The sequence below is a fragment of the Salmo salar genome, chromosome ssa06 (genome assembly GCF_905237065.1).
Source record: "Salmo salar chromosome ssa06, Ssal_v3.1, whole genome shotgun sequence".
Taxonomy (NCBI): domain Eukaryota; kingdom Metazoa; phylum Chordata; class Actinopteri; order Salmoniformes; family Salmonidae; genus Salmo; species Salmo salar.
The window spans coordinates 74,112,790-74,132,688 of record NC_059447.1 but is presented as its reverse complement, the minus strand read 5'-3'; the positions used below and the strand labels follow the sequence as shown (position 1 = coordinate 74,132,688).

At 41.1% G+C, this 19,899-nt stretch overlaps 1 protein-coding gene across 3 annotated transcripts in view; it reads left to right on the top strand.

Annotated features, from left to right (window-relative positions):
* The first annotated feature begins 330 nt into the window (after positions 1-330).
* LOC106608047 (kelch-like protein 29) overlaps positions 331-19,899 on the top strand; it is a 138,774-nt gene continuing 119,205 nt past the window's right edge. The window contains exons 1-2 of one of the 3 annotated variants that reach the window (XM_014205718.2): positions 331-628; positions 1,808-2,339. In XM_014205718.2, coding sequence (XP_014061193.2) covers positions 1,964-2,339 — 376 coding nt within the window. In that variant the 5' untranslated portion in view covers positions 331-628; positions 1,808-1,963. Of the gene's footprint in view, positions 629-1,486; positions 1,642-1,807; positions 2,340-19,899 lie in introns of those variants that run through there. The other 2 variants (XM_014205719.2, XM_045720980.1) reach the window with 2 other exon arrangements.

Below are 19,899 nucleotides of genomic sequence, written 5' to 3'. Positions count from 1 at the left end.
ACAACTCTGGCGTTGCAAACACCATGCTCTACCAACTGAGCCACACGGGACCACCAGGCTGTCATTGTAAATAACAATTTGTTAACTGACTTGCCTAGTTAAATAAAACCAATTATTGAAGTCCTCCAGGTTTATGCATTCATTTGCACTGAAGTGTATTGGTATCACTATCTAGATGGAGTCAGCAGATCTGTTGGTTGGTGGCATTTACATTGGGCGGTATCGCATTAGTGAAAACCAAGACCAAGATGGAGTCAGCAGATCTGTTGGTTGGTGGCATTTACAATGAGGCGGTATCGCAGCAGATCTGACTTGGAGTCAGATCTGCTGACTCCAAGGCAGTTGCCGGTTTTGACTGGCAGTGACTTTTCGTAGCAGGTTAGGACAATTAACGTGGCAGGTTATGATAATTAGGTTAAAGTTAGGTAAAATGCAAAATTTGTCCACGACGCGACTCGAACATACAGTATTTCGCTATAACCATGCCTGCCCTAAGAACAGTTTTGGTTTCCACCTATGCGACGCTGTTTAAACTGGTGATGGTGACCTCACTTCCTCAATCGATTGCGTGAAGTTTTCCTGAAGCCAGCCTACTTCCCGTTGTCTCAAAATGTATACTGTTTTACAGGTGTGTAATCTATAACTATACACAATATACGTCGACATAGTACGATAACATGTTTCGCTAACTATTTAATGGGTTGTGTGATGTTTAAGGTGCATTTTTGAGTTTGTCGAAGCTAGAAAATGCTAGCCAAGTATCCCCATTGACAATGGCATTGTAAGTAATGGAGCCACGCTAGGTGAATGGTGTGTAATCGTTAGTTCAAACAGTTGCAAAACGGAAAACGAGAGTTTATATTGGATAAATGCAGGTAGCTAGATCCATCCCCGTTTCGTTTAAGAAACGTTTTGCAACAGATTCGGCGTTATGAATACGCCCATGACATGATGCAAATCTAAACAAAATGGCGTCGCGGACTTTTCTAAATTGTAAATATACACTACATTTTTATACAGTACATTTTTAAACTCCGGGTTGCTTTATTTTGTTAAACGAAGCCGCGGGTTATATACTTATGTTGCACAATTGAATCATTCTAGTTAATGTTTTAGGAATTTTATATATTTTCCGTAATTTAATGGTTCGAAAGTTAGCTAGCTAGCCTCATGCTGAGCGCTAGTTTAGCCCTAGCCTATAATATATGCGTAGATGTAGCTAGGTACTTGTATTGGTATAACTGTTAGTTTAAGCACTGCTAGCGGGAGTCATTGTTGTCAATTGTGTAGCATTGGGTAACATTTATGTTCACACTGCTACAGTGGTGAGCCTGTTTGTCGGACAGACAAGCATACAATTATATGGTTTTACATTCTAGATAGCATACCCTTTGCGCTATTTGTAAGTGATTAGTATTTATTTTGGCACGTATACTAATTAGAAATAGCTATATGTACTGTTAGAGACAACCATAGTATATATTCATTTTTTTATGTAACTGATTTAATATTTTTCAACAAAGCAATTGTAATGAACCAGATAGTTGACCCGTGACACTTTTGGGAAAACACGTTTATTAAATTCGATTTAAGAGGACTTTTCCTGAAACCAGCCAACTTTTACTTGTCTCTGCGTTACAGGTAAACGTATTTGTTTTCCTGGTCTCAATCATGGAACCTGGAACATTAGCCCACTCTGTACAGTCTGCCATTTGTTGAGCTAGCTAAAAGGATGATTATGTTATTAGTTAATGTAATAATAATCAAAACTCTCTTTCTCCTTTCTGCTCTACCCCCCCCCCCCCAGGTCCTACGTGGGCACCTCCAGTAGTAACAGTGACCCAATCCAGTCTCCTGCCCCAGTCCTATTCCCTCCGCCCCCCTTCAGCCACAGTGTCACTGTCCAGTCGCCCATCATAGGTGTGACCCCCTCTGTCCAATCCCCCATGCCCCCCACCCACTCATGACAGCCCACTTCCAGCTACCCCCACACTCCACCTCACACCAACCCCCCCCCATGGTTCTCAACATGCCCTCCCAGCCACCCTACCCCTTGGCCCAGCCCCCTGTCGCCTCCTTGCCCCTTTCCTCCACCTCAGGGGGTCTGGGTGGGACACACCCCAACCAACACAACCAAAATGTGATGGGGAATGGTCATCTGATGCCTCACCCCCTCATACAGCCCCCCGTCCTGCCTCTGACCAATGGGCAGTTGGTGCCGCCGCTTCCGTCTACTCTAGTAGCCTATCAGGATGATCCTAGAGGGCCCAACGGGCTCCAGATGCTGAGGACTGTGGGAATGGGGAAGTACGAGTTCACAGACCCAGGACATCCTAAAGGTAAGACAGACCCACTCTGACTGGGCAAGCATGCAGTCTCACACACACACACACACACACACACACACACACACACCACCAAAGGTAAGACGGGCCCGCTCCACATGGGTAGAACCCTTGCTTCTGTATTTTGGTTTTTGCACTTTATTTTCCACTTAATTCGTTTAGGTTTTATCAGCGTAGAACCCATCTTTTTTTCTTGGCAGAGTGTTTGTACAGGGAACAGCTTCTCTGGGTAGTGAGGGGTTTGTACAGGGAACAGCTTCTCTGGGTAGTGAGGGGTTTGTACAGGGAACAGCTTCTCTGGGTAGTGAGGGGTTTGTACAGGGAACAGCTTCTCTGGGTAGTGAGGGGTTTGTACAGGGAACAGCTTCTCTGGGTAGTGAGGGGTTTGTACAGGGAACAGCTTCTCTGGGTAGTGAGGGGTTTGTACAGGGAACAGCTTCTCTGGGTAGTGAGGGGTTTGTACAGGGAACAGCTTCTCTGGGTAGTGAGGGGTTTGTACAGGGAACAGCTTCTCTGGGTAGTGAGGGGTTTGTACAGGGAACAGCTTCTCTGGGTAGTGAGGGGTTTGTACAGGGAACAGCTTCTCTGGGTAGTGAGGGGTTTGTACAGGGAACAGCTTCTCTGGGTAGTGAGGGGTTTGTACAGGGAACAGCTTCTCTGGGTAGTGAGGGGTTTGTACAGGGAACAGCTTCTCTGGGTAGAGAGGGGTTTGTACAGGGAACAGCTTCGCTGGGTAGTTTGTGTTGCCAGAATGTCTGTGAACAACACTACAAATGCAGTTAAAACACTACCTAGTTGGAACCGGTGCCAGATCTCTACAAAGCTGCACCAAGGTCACGGCTTCCACACGCACCCACACAAGCGTGTACACACACACACACACAAACTATTCTGTTACTTCAATTGTCCAGCTACACCTACATTCACTTTTAAGCTTCTTTTAAGCCTGGAAAACTTTTATCTTTGAAAACTGCGAGGGGCGCGGCATGGCGAGTGGCGCAGTCTCTGCTGCATCTCAAAGCTGTAAATGTATGTTTGTTAACCTTGGAGGTTGTGATGCAGGGCCAGAGACAGATGTTGTAAATTCTCTTACCAGTTTTCACATTTAATGAAGCTTTTAATGTAGAGTGTGGCTATTTTCCACTTCACATTGGATTTAGTTTCTCTCTCATTTTCGCTCTATATCAATAAAACGTGAGCAAATGAGTTTCCAGATTGATGTAGAAAGCAGTTGTGCCGGTCGGATCGGAGGCTACCTGAGACACATTTTAAATGAGACACCAGGTGGAATGGAAACAAACATTTGTCCATCAGCAGAGCTAGTTCATTTCTTCTGTCTCCTTAGACGCTGTCTGGTTTTTGTAATTGGATAAAGGGATGTTTGAGCTGCCATTAAGGTTAACTCGCCACTTTTCGGCGATATCCACCATTTCGATCTCAAAATAAATAATTCACGTGAATCGTGACGATCCGTAAAACGCAGAGTGTATCACCCATTGAGCGATGTGTGCTTCATCAAATATCACGTGTGGCTGCTATAAACAGCCAGCCGCATCCCCTAACCAGCCGTTAGCCAAATCAGCTGCTTCTCTCTGTCCGTTCTTTCCGCGCATCTCCATAAGTTTTAATGTTATTTAGCCGCGAGCTAGGGTGTGCAGACAGTGATGCAGTTTTGGTTGAATTATTGGAGTAGCTCGCTGCGCGAGCGAAGTGGATATGTAGGATTCTGTTTGTTGCCTAGCATTTGGTAGCAGTGTGTGTGGGGGGGGGAGGTGAGGGAAATAGGACGTGTGGGACAGGGAGTAAATTCGTGAGGGAGGGAGAGTGAAGCTGTGTAAAGTTGTCTGAAGAGTACGCTAAAGATGGTTTCATTTAGACCTAGTGTGTTTTCCCCTTACTGCATCAATGAAATTGCAGATCATTATGTATTTATATTCCTTACTACATTCCTCCTGCCCAATCACAGGTATGGATATGAGTAAATCAGATATTTTCTGCAGTAGCCTTTTCGATTGTACAGTAAAAAGTGCAGTGTTTCCCCTATGTAAACCTGTTAGGGCTAGGGGGCAGCATTTGCACGTCTGGATAAAAATGTTTTACCCGATTTAATCTGGTTACTAATCCTACCCAGTAACTAGAATATGCATATACTTATTATATATGGATAGAAAACACTCTAAAGTTTCAAACTGTTTGAATGGTGTCTGTGAGTATAACAGAACTCATTTGGCAGGCAAAACCCTGAGACATTTTCTGACAGGAAGTGGATACCTGATGTGTTGTATTACCTTTAAACCTATCCCATTGAAAAACACAGGGGCTGAGGAATATTTTGGCACTTCCAATTGCTTCCACTAGATGTCACCAGCCTTTACAAAGTGTTTTGAGTCTTCTGGAGGGAGATCTGACCGAACAAGAGCCATGGAACGATGATGTCCCATTAGACACCTGGCGCGCGAGTTCATGTTGGGTACCCTCGTTCCAATACGTTATAAAAGAGTATGCATTCGTCCACCTTGAATATTATTCATGTTCTGGTTAAAAAAGGCCCTAATGATTCATGCTATACAACGTTTGACATGTTTGAACGAACGTAAATATATTTTTTCCCCTCGTTCATGACGAAGTCCGGCTGGCTTAGATCATGTGCTAACAAGACGGAGATTTTTGGACATAAATGATGAGCTTTTTTGAACAAAACTACATTCGTATGGACCTGTGATACCTGGAAGTGACATCTGATGAAGAGAATCAAAGGTAATGGATTATTTACATAGTATTTTCGATTTTAGATCTCCCCAACATGACGTCTAGTCTGTATCGCAACGCGTATTTTTCTGGGCGCAGTGCTCAGATTATTGCAAAGTGTGATTTCCCAGTAAGGTTATTTTTAAATCTGGCAAGTTGATTGCGTTCAAGAGATGTAAATCTATAATTCTTTAAATGACAATATAATATTTTACCAATGTTTTCTAATTTTAATTATTTAATTTGTGACGCTGACTTGACTGCCGGTTATTGGAGGGAAACGATTTCCTCAACATCAATGCCATAGTAAAACGCTGTTTTTGGATATAAATATGAACTTGATAGAACTAAAAATGCATGCATTGTTTAACATAATGTCCTAGGAGTGTCATCTGATGGAGATTGTAAAAGGTTAGTGCATCATTTTAGCTGGTTTTATGGTTTTGGTGACCCTGTCTTTGACTTGACAAAACATTACACACAACTCTTGTAAATGTACTGTCCTAACTTACTCTAAATTTATGCTTTCGCCGTAAAACCTTTTTGAAATCGTAAAACGTGGTTAGATTAAGGAGATGTTTATCTTTCAAAGGGTGTAAAATAGTTGTATGTTTGAAAAATTTGAATTTTGACATTTATTTGGATTCAAATTTGCCGCTCTTGAAATGCACCTGCTGTTGATGGAGTGCACCACGGGTGGCACGCTAGCGTCCCACCTAGCCCATAGAGGTTAATTTAGCAGCGGCGCGCCACCGCTGCTAAGTAGTTGTCGGCACTCCCAACAATGACTAATATTTTCAGTATTTGAGATCTTTAACCTCTCTGGGGTCCACCTGCGGGACACACTATTCAACAGCCAGTGAAATAGCAGGGCGGCAAATTCAAAACAACAAAAATCTCATTATTCAAATTTCTCAAACATACAACTATTATATCCCATTTTAAAGATAAACTTCTCGTTAATCCAACCACAATGTCTGATTTCAAAAAGGCTTTACGGCGAAAGCATAACATTAGATTGTTAGGACAGCACCTAAGCAAGAAAAACCACACAGCCATTTTCCAAGCAAGGAGAGGCGTCACAAAAACCAGAAATACAGCTAAAATTATTCACTAACCTTTGATCTTCATCAGGTGGCACTCATAGGACTTCATGTTACACAATACATGTATGTTTTGCTCGATAAAGTTCATATTTATATCCAAAACCCCATTTTACATTGACGTGTAATGTTCAGAAATGTTTTGCCTCCCAAAACTTCCTGTGAATGAGCACATCAATTTACAGAAATACTTATCATAAACGTTGATAAAATATACAACTATTCAAAGAATTATAGATACACTTCTCCTTAATGCAACCGTTGTCAGATTTCAAAAAAGCTTTACGGCGAAAGCAAATTTTGCAATAATCTGAGTACAGCGTTCAGACACGAAACCAAACCCGCCATTTTGTGGAGTCAAACTCAGAAATAATATTATAAATATTCACTTACCTTTGATCATCAGAATGCACTCCCAGGAATCCCAGGTCCACAAATGTTTGTTTTGTTCGATAAAGTCCATCATTTATGTCCAAATACCTCCTTTTGTTCGCGCGTTCAGTCCACTACTCCAAATGCAGGAAGCACGCGCAAATGTCACTATGAAAAGTCAAAAAAAGTTCTGTTTACTTTCATAGAAATATGTCAAACGATGTATAGCATTAATCTTTAGGACGTTTGTAACATAAATCTTCAGTAATATTCCAATGTCTTCAGGAAAGAAAAGGAACACAGCTAACTCATGTGAGCGTGCGCCTCTGAGCTCATGTCATTTTCTCACTCATCGACTTCCAGGCGCTCTTGTTCACTCCATATTCACAGTAGAAGCATGAAACAACATTCTAAAGACTGTTGACATCTAGTGAAAGCCTTAGGAAGTGCAAAATGAACCCTAAGTCACTGTATACAGGATAGGGAATCACTTGAAAAACTACAAACCTCAGATTTCCACACTTCCTGGTTGGATTTTTCTCAGGTTTTGCCTGCCATATGAGTTCTGTTATACTCAGACATCATTCTAACAGTTTTAGAAACTTCAGAGTGTTTTCTATCCAAATCTACTAATAATATGCATATCCTACCTGAGCCTGAGTAGCAGGCAGTTTAACCTCTCTAGGGTAGGGGGCAATATTTTCACGGCCGGATGAAAAACATACCCAAATTAAACGGCCTACTACTCGGGCCCAGGAACTGGAATATGCATATTATTAGTAGATTTGGATAGAAAACACTCTGACGTTTCTAAAACTGTTTGAATGATGTCTGTGAGTATAACAGAACTCATATGGCAGGCAAAAACCTGAAACGAATCTAACCAGGAAGTGAGAATTCTGGTGCTTGTAGTCCTTTCAAGTCATTGCCAATCGAACACAGTGAGTTAGGGTTCATTTTGCACTTCCTAAGGCTTCCACTAGATGTCAACAGTCTTTAGAAAGTTGTTTGAGGCGTCTATGATGAACAGAGACCGAACAAGAACCCTGGGAAGTTGTAGACTCATCAGTTCATTGGCGTGCGTTCATGTGAGAAGGGACCTGTGTTCCAAAACGTTTTTCAAGACACAGGAACCGTCCGGTTGGAATATTACTGAAGTTTCACGTTCTAAAGGCCCTAAAGATTGATGCTTTACAACGTTTGACATGTTTGAACGAACATAAATATATATATGTTTTTACTTTTCTTTTTGGTGCGCTTCCTACATTTGGAGTTACTGAACGCGCGAACAACAAGGAGCTATTTGGACATAAATTCTGGAGTTTATCGAACAAAACAACATTTATTGTGGACCTGGGAATCCTGGAAGTGCCTTCTGATGAAGATTATTAAAGGTAAGTGAATATTTATAATGCTATTTAATATTTTAGATGACTCCAAAATGGCGGCTATCTGTATTGCCTAGTGTATTTTTCTGAGCGCAGTACTCAGATTATTGCAGTGTGCTTTCCCAGTAAAGTTATTTTGAAATCTTTCACAGCGTTAGCATAAAGATGTTCATCTATAATTCTTTGAATGACAGTTTAATATTTTATCAACGTTTATGACTAATATTTTTGGAAATTGTAGCGCTGATTCACCGGCAGTATTCGAGGCAAAATATTTTCTGAACGTCACGCGCCAATGTAAAATGCTGTTTTTAGATATAAATATGAACTTGATCAAACAAAAAATGCATGTATTGTGTGACATGATGTCCTAGGAGTGTCATCTGATGAAGATCGTCAAAGGTAGTGCTTCATTTAGCTGTGTTTTGGGTATTTGTGATGCATGGTAGTTGCTTGGAAATGGCTGTGTGGTTATTTGTGTCGATGTACTCTCCTAACATAATCTAATGTTTTGCTTTCGCTGTGAAGCCTTTTGGAAATCGGACAACGTGGTTCGATTCAGGAGAAGTGTATCTATAAAATGGTGTAAAATAGTCCTATGTTTGAGAACTTTGAAATATGACATTTTGTGGTTTTAAATTTGGTGCTCTGATTTTTCACTGGCTGTTGAATAGTCTGGGACGATTGCGTCCCACCTACCCTAGAGAGGTTAATTTGGGCACGCCTTTCATCCGGATGTCAAAATACTGCCCCCTACCCTAGAGAAGTTAAACAAGATCATAAAAAGTAGACAGTCATGGAGAATCTAAAATTAAAAAAATGTCATGGCATGAGGCCCCCATTGATTTTATGAGTCTCTCGGATAGCATAAGAACACGGCATAAGTCATGGCAAAATGTGCAGAATTGCAGGAAATTTTATTTCTCAGTCCCATCACAAAAAGTATAGAACTGCAAGAAACTAACATTTTCTCTCCGCCCCATGGTAAAATGTATAGAGTTGCAGGGACCTAGCTTTAAAACGGCAACATTTTGTCATTGTGGACAGAGAGCGCTCCATTTGCCACAGCCACTACCACTCGGCAAGCCAGTACTTGGCTTGGTATCACATCGTTAGTGAAAATGTTGGTATGGTGACACTCATTCTGAAAATAGGCACATTTTCTTGCAGTTTACACAGATTACTCATGTTTCCGTGCAAAAATGTTTGCTCACCTTTTTGGGTCATAGTCAGTTTGCATCCCTGTGGTATACATTGTTGCTACGTTGTAATTTATACTCTTGTATTTAGTACAATAGCCAAAGCAAGTGATAATTGCTTACTTCACAATACGTAACCATAGTTTATTAGCCTTCTATTTACAAGTACTAGAAATAGTAGCTAAATATTCTATTTTGTAAACAAGCAGTAGGGCTCTGCATAGAACCTTGAGACGTGATGAGATGGATAGCATTCCATTAAATATTCAGCAGTAGAAATCATATACAGATGTCGTTGCAGTAGTAAGGTCACAGCAATAGCTGTGCCTTTCAGATCAGTAGCAGGTGTCAAAACCAATGATTTATATATACACTAGATTACTAATAGGGGGCGCTATGCTGACTCCACTTTGCCTCCATCTTAGCACTCCCTCATTTCAGAAAATATTATGGTAGCTATAGAAATGAATTGGTCTACATTCGTTTTTTCCACCTTTATTTTATTAGACACCTTAATGCATACTCTTAAATTATATTATGTGAGGAGAACACACATATTGACAAATCACAACAAAATATGTTTTACGTCTAATTTTGAGATTATATATGTTACTGTCCCCACTACAACAAAACTACTTAAATATGTAAAATGTTTTCCTTGAAACATTTAATTAAAATACTGTAGAATTCCATTCATTCCTATGGAGCACTGATCCTACTGGGGAGTGCCAATATGGCTGGCCGGTGGCTTCCAAGCCCCTCAATGGCCAATACATAGAATCATCAATCCAGGATTTATATAAATAATTGGTCAAAACAGAGACGTGTGTTCTTGAAAACCTTGTTCGCATACAGGGTCACGTGAACAAACACTTTTGGTGCTCATTTGGCAACATTGTCTTGATTCTCTTAAGTCTTCTCGAAACGGTTGAGAAAGCTTCCTGACGGTAAGAACACTTACCCTTGCTGCCGTGACTGTCAACCAGTCGGCAACCACAAATCAGGCTGCCATGCAGTACAGGGTCCGCTTTACGTTTTAATTTTTTTTCATCACATCCTGCTGCTGTCTCTGTCTCTCTCCAGTCACTCACCATCAGTGATTGCATGCTGTAGTGCTGTGACAAGGTGGTGAGGAGGCTAGTTAAGGCTAGGACCTTATCTAAGCACAGATTCAGGGTCAGATCTTTTTTCATAACTTTAATGCTTATGGTTAGGATTGGGGGGAGTAATCTGATTTTTAGATCTGTGGTTAGGGGAAATTTATATTTTGAGCTATGAGATACTGTAGGGAAGCAAGCTGCCACACACACACACACACACTATTACTTGACTGGCAGATATGGATATCTTTGCTTAAAAAATGTAATGAATTATCCGCTTGGCTCTGACTATTAAATCGTTTATCGGTTAAGTAATGTTTTAGAGCCCACTTTGGCACAGGCTTCTTGTTTTCAGCAAAACTCTTAGTGTGCCCTTCTGTGTGTAGTGAGAACTTGGATATTGAGTCTTTGTAAGGTTTCCTTTGATAGTTTTCAGCCAGCCCTGATGGAGGATTTTTACATTGTAAGAGTGCCACAAATTCACTGTTAAGTAGGCTATAGAGTAGGCTAATTTTGAATGGCTCTCATTGGACTCTAAACACTAAGTGTTGGTGGGATTATTGTTAATTCAAAATGACACAACGACAAGGTTCCAGTTTAACAACGTTTACTTAACCGTATTAGCACAATACATACATGGTTGCCTACGCACTCAGGCCAGGTTCATCAACAACGAGACTCAGCTCTGTTTATGCCTGTCATTGAACCTATAGGGTCACTGAGTTCACCCATGACGCATCGGATTGAAAGACCATATGAAACCACATAAACCTTAAGGGACCTTCTCAACTGTGAGGCCTAGGCTTAATTGGCCATCTTTGTTTCACTCATTATATTTCAGTTTGAAAGAGACAAAACAAAGTCTAAAAGTGATAGACACGTAAGGAGAGGGAGAACGACAGATGCATGCAGAAAGGGAGAAAAAGAGCGAGACTGAAAGGGAAACCGAGGGTAACATCTTAACCTGAATCCTCCTGGTCTGTCTGGCTCGCAAGGATGAGTGACGGTTGTGTAAGCCAGGCATAAGCTGATGACTGGGGTGTTATCTTGCTGTCCTCCTCCTGTGCATTGAATCACCCTTCATGATGGGTCTGACTGGCAAATAGAGGTGAGATCCTTTGCTAGCCCCAACATGCACAGCTATACAGACAGAGTTCAGATGAATTACCAAGCACACACACTTAGGAGGCTACCTCTGAACACAAACTGTACACACACACACACTGTAGGTTGTACATGCATGCACACACACACACACAGTAGGTAGTATGTACATACACACTGAGGAAAGAAGCGCCCTCTGCATGGTTAGGTTTGAGTGTGCTTTATATAATAAGGTTGAGCAGACAGTTTGATTGGACGGTGCAGACTGAGACAGTGCCATTTAACATTCAGTCCAGCTGTCACAGGAAAACGAGCAATCTGGACTTAAGTCCCCCTCTCTCACTCGCTCTTTCTCATTCTCTTTCCCGCTAATCCGTTCTTCCTTCAGATTTCCCCCGTCACTCTCCTTATCGTGGCATTCCCAGCTGAAAACAGGTCATTAAAAGACTGACTTACACCACTGGCCTCAGTGGAGTAGAGGAGAGGGAGGAATGGGGGAGAGTAGGACAGCTGGTGACAGATGTAGTATAGGGAGGGTGGAGAAAGAGTAGGACATTTGGGGTTGGGAAGCGTAGTACTGGGTTGAGTAGGAGAGGGAGGGAGGAGAAGAGTGGAAAAGGCAGGTAGAGCACAGTGGTCTCGCCAGCTTAGCAGGAAGAGGAAGATAAATATCCTTGAACAAAAATATAAACGTAACATCTAATGTGTTGGTTTCATGAGCTGAAATAAGATTCCAGAAATGTTCCTTATGCACAAAAATCTTATTTCTGGCTTCAGAACAACAATGTCAAAGCCCAGACTTGAGTCCCACTGATAATCTGTGGAAATATTTGAAGATGGCTGTACGCCCCATCCAATTTAACAGATCTTGGGAAAATCGCACGGAAGAATGGGAGAAAATCCTGAACTGAAGGAGTGATTACTTGTGTATTTCATTTTCAATACATTTGCACAAATTTCTAAACATGTTTTCACTTTGGCATTATTGTGTGTAGATGAGTGAGAACCCCCCCCCCATTTAATACATTTTAAATTCAGACTAACACAACAAAATGTGTAGTTAAGGGGTATGAATAGAATACTTTCTGAAGGACCTATGGGTGGAGTCTCTAGTATAGCAGGAAGTAGAGGAGGAGTGGAGGTCAAGTACAGTGAGGAGAAAAGCAGGTGCCAGGCAGGTAGTCTAGTGGCCTCTAGCTGACGGGTAGCATAGTGGTGCGTCTTGTGTGTGCTGTAGCCAGTCAGACCAACCCTGCCACTGTGCCCCTCCCTGCTTTCGCTCAGTTTCCCTCTGTCCATCTCTCTCTCTCCCCCTTCATCCCACTCCGTTGTACTGGCCGTGTGACTATGCTGCTGCCGCTGAGTGTTCTCTTGAAAGGCGTGTGTGATTAATGAATGCAGTGCAGCGTTGCTGTGCGTGGAGGCGGCGGGCGGCCGACCAGGAATCTGTCTTAATGAGCTATGCCCCGGCTCTTTATGAACTGGAGGGGGTACTGTATGGGACTCGTGGTGAGGCCTCTCTCCTTTAAAATCCTATAAAGAGGGAGGGAGAGCGAAGGGGGGACGGAGAGAGAAAGAACCCCATGTTTCTAGCCTCTCATCACTCGCTCCACTCTGGAGAGAGACGGAGCGTTGCAGATGAACAGCAGAAAACCATCAGTGAACTTAGAGGGGGAGAGATGAAGAGGGGGAAGGAAGAACTTGTCTTCACACCACAGGCTCAGTAGTGCCTCCTGAATGGGATCCTAAATGAGCCGTTTGAGTCGATATCATGAATATCTGCCCGCTGTTTGGATTCATGCACCAAGGTACTTCAGAAATATCAACCTTATTATCACCAAGGCTTATTATTCATTTGAGGTAGTTGGTGAACATAACAGGGTTTCCTAGTACATGAGTCGTGTATTATTTGCTGGCTGTACAGGCTATTATTCTTGTGTAACTAGCAGACTATCTACAGCACATCGTACCTACCTACTACATGTACCATGGTAATGGAGGGTCCTACTTTAACCTCTTACATCTAGACGTTCCGCTAGCGTAACACCTGCTCCAATATCCAATGATGGGCGTGGCGCGAAATACAAACTCCTCTAAAATACAAAAACTTCAATTTTTCAAACATATGACTATTTCACAGCATTTTAAAGATAAGACTCTCCTTTATCTAACCACACTGTCCGATTTCAAAAAGGCTTTACAACGAAAGCAAAACATTAGATTATGTCAGCAGAGTACCAAGCCAGAAATAATCAGACACCCATTTTTCAAGCTAGCATATAATGTCACAAAAACCCAGAACACAGCTAAATGCAGCACTAACCTTTTATGATCTTCATCAGATGACAACCCTAGGACATTATGTTATACAATACATGCATGTTTTGTTCAATCAAGTTCATATTTATATCAAAAACCAGCTTTTTACATTAGCATGTGACGTTCAGAACTAGCATACCCCCGCAAACTTCCGGGAATTCGCTAACATTTTACTAAATTACTCACGATAAACGTTCACAAAAAGCATAACAATTATTTTAAGAATTATAGATACAGACCTCCTCTATGCACTCGATATGTCCGATTTTAAAATAGCTTTTTGGTGAAAGCACATTTTGCAATATTCTAAGTACATAGCCCAGGCATCACGGGCTCGCTATTTAGACACCCGGCAAGTTTAGCACTCACCATAATCATATTTACTATTATAAAAGTTTGATTACCTTTTGTTGTCTTCGTCAGAATACACACCCAGGACTGCTACTTCAATAACAAATGTTGGTTTGGTCCAAAATAATCCATCGTTATATCCGAATAGCGGCGTTTTGTTCGTATGCGTTCCAGACACTATCCGAAATAGTAAAGAAGTGTCGCGCGCATGGCGCAATTCGTGACAATAAAATTCTAAGTATTCCATTACCGTACTTCGAAGCATGTCAACCGCTGTTTAAATCAATTTTTACGACATTTTTCTCGTAGAAAAGCGATAATATTCCGACAGGGAATCTCCTTTTCGGCAAACAGAGGAAAAAAATCCCAAAGGCGGGGCGGTCGGGGTCACGCGCATAAGCCAGTGTCCCTTGATCGGCCACTTGAGAAAGGCGATAATGTGTTTCAGCCTGGGGCTGGAATGACGACATTCTGTTTTTTCCCGGGCTCTGAGCGCCTATGGACGACGTGGGAAGTGTCACGTTAGAGCAGAGATCCTTAGTAAATGATAGAGATGGAAAACAAGTTCAAGAAATGGTCAGACAGGCCACTTCCTGTAAAGGAATCTCTCAGGTTTTGACCTGCCATTTGAGTTCTCTTATACTCACAGACACCATTCAAACAGTTTTAGAAAATGTAGGGTGTTTTCTATCCATATGTAATAAGTATATGCATATTCTAGTTACTGGGTAGGAGTGGTAACCAGATTAAATCGGGTATGTTTTTTATCCAGCCGTGTCAATACTGCCCCCTAGCCCTAACAGGTTAAATCATCACCCGTTTGTCGAAGTAGGCTGTGATTCGATGACCAATTAACAGGCACCACATCGATTATATGCAACGCAGGACACGTGAGAAACTAGTAAAATCATCAACCATGTGTAGTTAACTAGTGATTATGTTAAGATTGATAGTTTTTTATAAGATAAGTTTATTGCTAGCTAGCAACTTACCTTGGCTTCTTGCTGCCCTCGTGTAACAGGTAGTCAGCCTGCCATGCAGGCTCCTCGTGGAGTGCAATGTAAGGCAGGTGGTTAGAGCGTTGGATTAGTAACCGGAAGGTTGCAGAAACTAATCCCCGAATCCCCCCCTGAACAAGGCAGTTAACCCCCGTTCCTAGGCCGTCATTGAAAATAAGAATGTGTTCTTAATCTGACTTGCCTAGTTAAATAAAGGTGTAAAATAAATTAAAACTAATCGGCAAATCGGTGGCCAAAAATACCGATTGTTATGAGAACTTGAAATTAATCGTCCATTCCGATTAATCGGTCGACCTCTACTTAAGACGCCTTCTCTCCAATCCTTAGTGTAAGACAAAGAAGGTAACCAGATACTAACCCTGATTACTTCCTTTAGGGGAGCTGACCTCACCTCCTGACCTCAACCCCTCCTTCACCTAATCCACAGCTATCCATCTATCTTCCCTATATCAACACGTCGCTCTCTTCCATCAAACACATTCCAAAGCCTTCTGGCTTGCTACAGACTCTTTCTATTCAAGGCTTCGTCTCTATCATTTATTTAATATCTCAATGTTCAAAGTTTAGCCGATTCCAACACTAGTTAAATAAAGGTCACACACACCACACTGACAAAAAAGTTATTTTGTTGGCATTTACGTATGTCCCCATTACCAGTAAAACATAATCAAAACCTATTTCTTTCACTTACTTGCTGTGCTGTTTCATTGTTCATTTGTTCAGTCATTTTATTCTCACCCAGGATTTCTATGGAATGCCGTTTGGGTCTTTGCGTGTCAAATAACACTTTGATGTGTCAAATAAGCTTGTTGACCAATCAGGACCTGCATATGACTGCACGTCGCAAAATAATATCACTCATATTTCATATGTCACAACGATACATAGGCTATGATGCTGGTAAAGTTGTCTCGCGCACCTACAGTGCTGGTCATAAAAGAAAAGCTAGCTAGCTCATGGATGCAAACAATGTTCTTCCAAAAAAACCATAGCAAAACGACATGTTTCAGTAACTATAGTTAGCTAGCTAATTATATAGCTAGGTGTTTTCTAAAATAACCCTAATTTATAAGACAGTTATTTGATCAATGGTGTTCGGACCCATCTATGTGAAGCTAGCTACAATAAGGATTAGAAACAATAGTGGACTTTGCGGTTAGCCTTTAAAATAAAAGTATGTAATTGACAGTGACGCAAATGAATACAAATAGTAGAATTATGCCATAAATATTTATATCATGGTAAACGAGGTTGGAATGCTAAATAAAATCAACAAAAGACAATCATTTGACAAATGTTGAAATCACACTGGATGTATTATACTTTAGAATTGCATTGGGGCATACTTATTTCACTGTACAGCCTTAACAATGGGTTGTGGATCAATGACATGGGGTATCAGTCTCCTCAGTGACTCCCAGAGAACATTAGCGTTATAGCTCTTATTGTGGGACTCTGAAACAACTTTGATTTGAGCCACATTTATTTATTTATTGACAACCTATGTATATTGAATACTATTCCCGAGGAAAAACAATACTGCGTGAATGTTTTGGAGTCTGAACTCAAGACTTTTGGAAAAAATATCTTGGGTATTGCCATATCTAAATATGGCATGATTCCACCAATTGTAACCTTCTGCATCACTTTCAAAGAGGTACTTTTATTTTGAAGGCAAACTGCAAATTCCCCTATTGTGCCTAATCCTTATTGTGGCTAGCTTCACAATACATAACCCAGTCCGGTAGAGGCTCACTAGCCAGATGAAGCTAGCTGGCTGCTTATAACATCAGCTTTGGGCAACAGGGTTTAGTAGCTGGCTAGCTGTTTTGTTTTCATGAACTGAAGTTCAATAGACGAACAAGTGGCTACCTAGCTAATACTTAACTCACAAGGATTCCTAATTCATTGCTAAGAAATAATGAAAATGACTGCAGTTTCTACTGGTCATTTGTTTTCTGGCTAGTTGTATTGGTGCTAGCTGGTACCAAGCTAAAGCTAGCTACCCCAGAAGTTGCGGTCGAACAAATAATCTTTATTACCAACTTGGGATTGTAAACGCATTGTTCGTGGCCAGTGTTTGCTTGTTTGCATACTTTTTTGCACAGCTTTGACAGTGCTACTGATAGTAGTGATGGCGCTTGGCTTGCACGTGCAAATTCAGAACACACATTATGTAATAGAACTGTTTTTTGACATGTCAAATTTAAAGCTTATTTAAAGTGTCAAATAGTGTTATTTGACGTATCTTTTTTTACACGCAAAGACCCAAACGGTGTTCCATAGTATGTATGTCCTGAAGCTAATGGCAGTGACGGTATTACTGTGTAACTCTGTCGTGTCTTTGGCATCATTAAAACTGAAGACATATTTATCAAATAACTCTCTAATTATTATTATTATTACGCGATTAACCTGATTAATCATGTAACTGTAATTAACTAGGAAGTCGGGGCACCAAGGAAAATATTCAGATTAAAGTTATTTTCCTAATATGACTTTCAGATATTTCAATATCTTATCAATTAGTTTTCGAATTAATGAATTATTATTTACCTCACGCCAGTCTCATTCCAAACGTCGTAAATTGTTGGTTATCTGCACGAACCCAGTCTTCACTATGCGTCATCCATACATCAATTGTCTTAAAATCATTTATTTACTAACTAAGTAATTCACAGAAATGCATAACAAACAGTAGGATAGAGGAATGTGCCCTAGTGGGCTTAGACAAAAGGGGAGTGGGGGTCAGCTGAGAAGGCACTACAGAGTTGATAATTATAACAATTGAAATACTAATCCTTTGCACATGAACGCTCACTCATTCGGGAATAATTGCAATCAATATATATATTTACGCTCAGTGTGTCGTCGGGATCTCTGTTGAAAAGTTTGTTTCTGTTGGAGAGTTTGTCTGCCCTCTCTCGCTCTCTGTCGGGGTTAGAATGGGTAGTTCAGAGTGACATTCATTAATGTTGTTATAGGAGAGATGTTTCGGCGGTTGTCGGTCTTCGCGTTCAACGATACCGAATTCCTAGCTGCAGACTAGTAATTAATATCAAAGACTTGTTCTTATTCTTTCGGTATCGATAGTCTGAGTTCAACCACGTGGTATGGTTAAAAGTTCAGCAAGAGGAAAGCTTGGTCTCCTCTCAAACCTTGGCCCTCTCGTTATCGAGGTAAGCTGGTCTCCAACCTTTAGACATCTTGTAATTGAGGTAAGCTCGGTCTGGTGATAGAAAACCTAGGTGGGGGTTTTATTCGGGACATAGAAAAAGGCTGTCTCATGACGCCAGGTCCTGTCTGTGTCCCTGGGGTCGTGAAAGGACTTAATGTGAGAGAGTTGTATTTCTGTTTAAAGTTTCACTAACATCATTACATAGCATCCCATCATCTCACAAATAGCTTCATTCTTATTCATTCATTTTATACAACCATTTAGATGTAAGTCTCATAGCTGAGGCTATTGTATAAACATGGTTATGGTAATGTGGCCCTATTGTCTCATGAGTTTCACAAAATTGTACCAAACGGACCAGTTCGTAGCTGGATTCTTAACTGATCTTTTATACCTTCTCCAGAACCTGAATGTTGTTTGGTTCTCCAGTTCTGTGAGGTGGAAGAAACTCCTTTGTCTTCTCTATGCTGTGGCCATGAGGAGAGGGTCTCATCATAGGAATTTACGACCGCTCTTACAGAGCCTGGTGTCAGAAGTATAGAGGTCGGGGGATGGTGGTCGCAGTGTCCAAAGAGGGCAACGTAATGACATCTGGTAGGGCAACATCTGAAAAATAGCGCACTTGGCAGTGTGTACCGGTGCTCGACCAGTCGCGAAAGCCAACACCCACGACAGAGAACGGTTGATTGTCAAGGGCAATGAATTCCATTATCTTGGCGTTTAATGGATGTCGCCTTTGAGTTGTCTCGCTGAAATGTTCTTACTCTTTCAAATGACTGCTCGATCCACACGGCAGACATTGTGTGTTAGGTTAGGAATGCTGTGTTGCACGTGTAGCGCCAAATTTTACGTGGCGGCATTACGTCATGTACCTACATTATATACAGTTGAAGTCGGAAGTTTACATACACTTAGGTTGGAGTCATTAACCTCTCTAGGGTAGGTGGCACCAAATCGTCCCACCTACGTAACAGCCAGTGTAATCCCGTGGCGCGTTATTCAAAAACCTCAAAAATGCAAAATCTTCAATTTTTCAAACATGACTATTTTACACAATTTTAAAGACAAGACTCTCGTTAATCTAACCACACTGTCCGATTTCAAAAAGGCTTTACAACGAAAGCAAAACATTAGATTATGTCAGCAGAGTACCCAGCCAGAAATAATCAGACACCCATTTTTCAAGCTAGCATATGTCACATAAACCCAAACCACAGCTAAATGTAGCACTAACCTTTGATGATCTTCATCAGATGACACTCCTAGGACATTATGTTATACAATACATACATGTTTTGTTCAATCAAGTTCATATTTATATAAAAAACCAGCTTTTTACATTAGCATGTGACGTTCAGAACTAGCATACCCCCCGCAAACTTCCGGGGAATTCGCTTACAATTTACTAAATTACTCACGATAAACGTTCACAAAAAGCATAACAATTATTTTAAGAATTATAGATACAGAACTCCTCTATGCACTCGATATGTCCGATTTTAAAATAGCTTTTGGTGAAAGCACATTTTGCAATATTCTAAGTACATAGCCCAGCCATCATGGGCTAGCTATTTAGACACCCGGCAAGTTTAGCACTCACCAATATCATATTTACTATTATAAAAGTTTGATTACCTTTTGTTGTCTTCGTCAGAATGCACTCCCAGGACTGC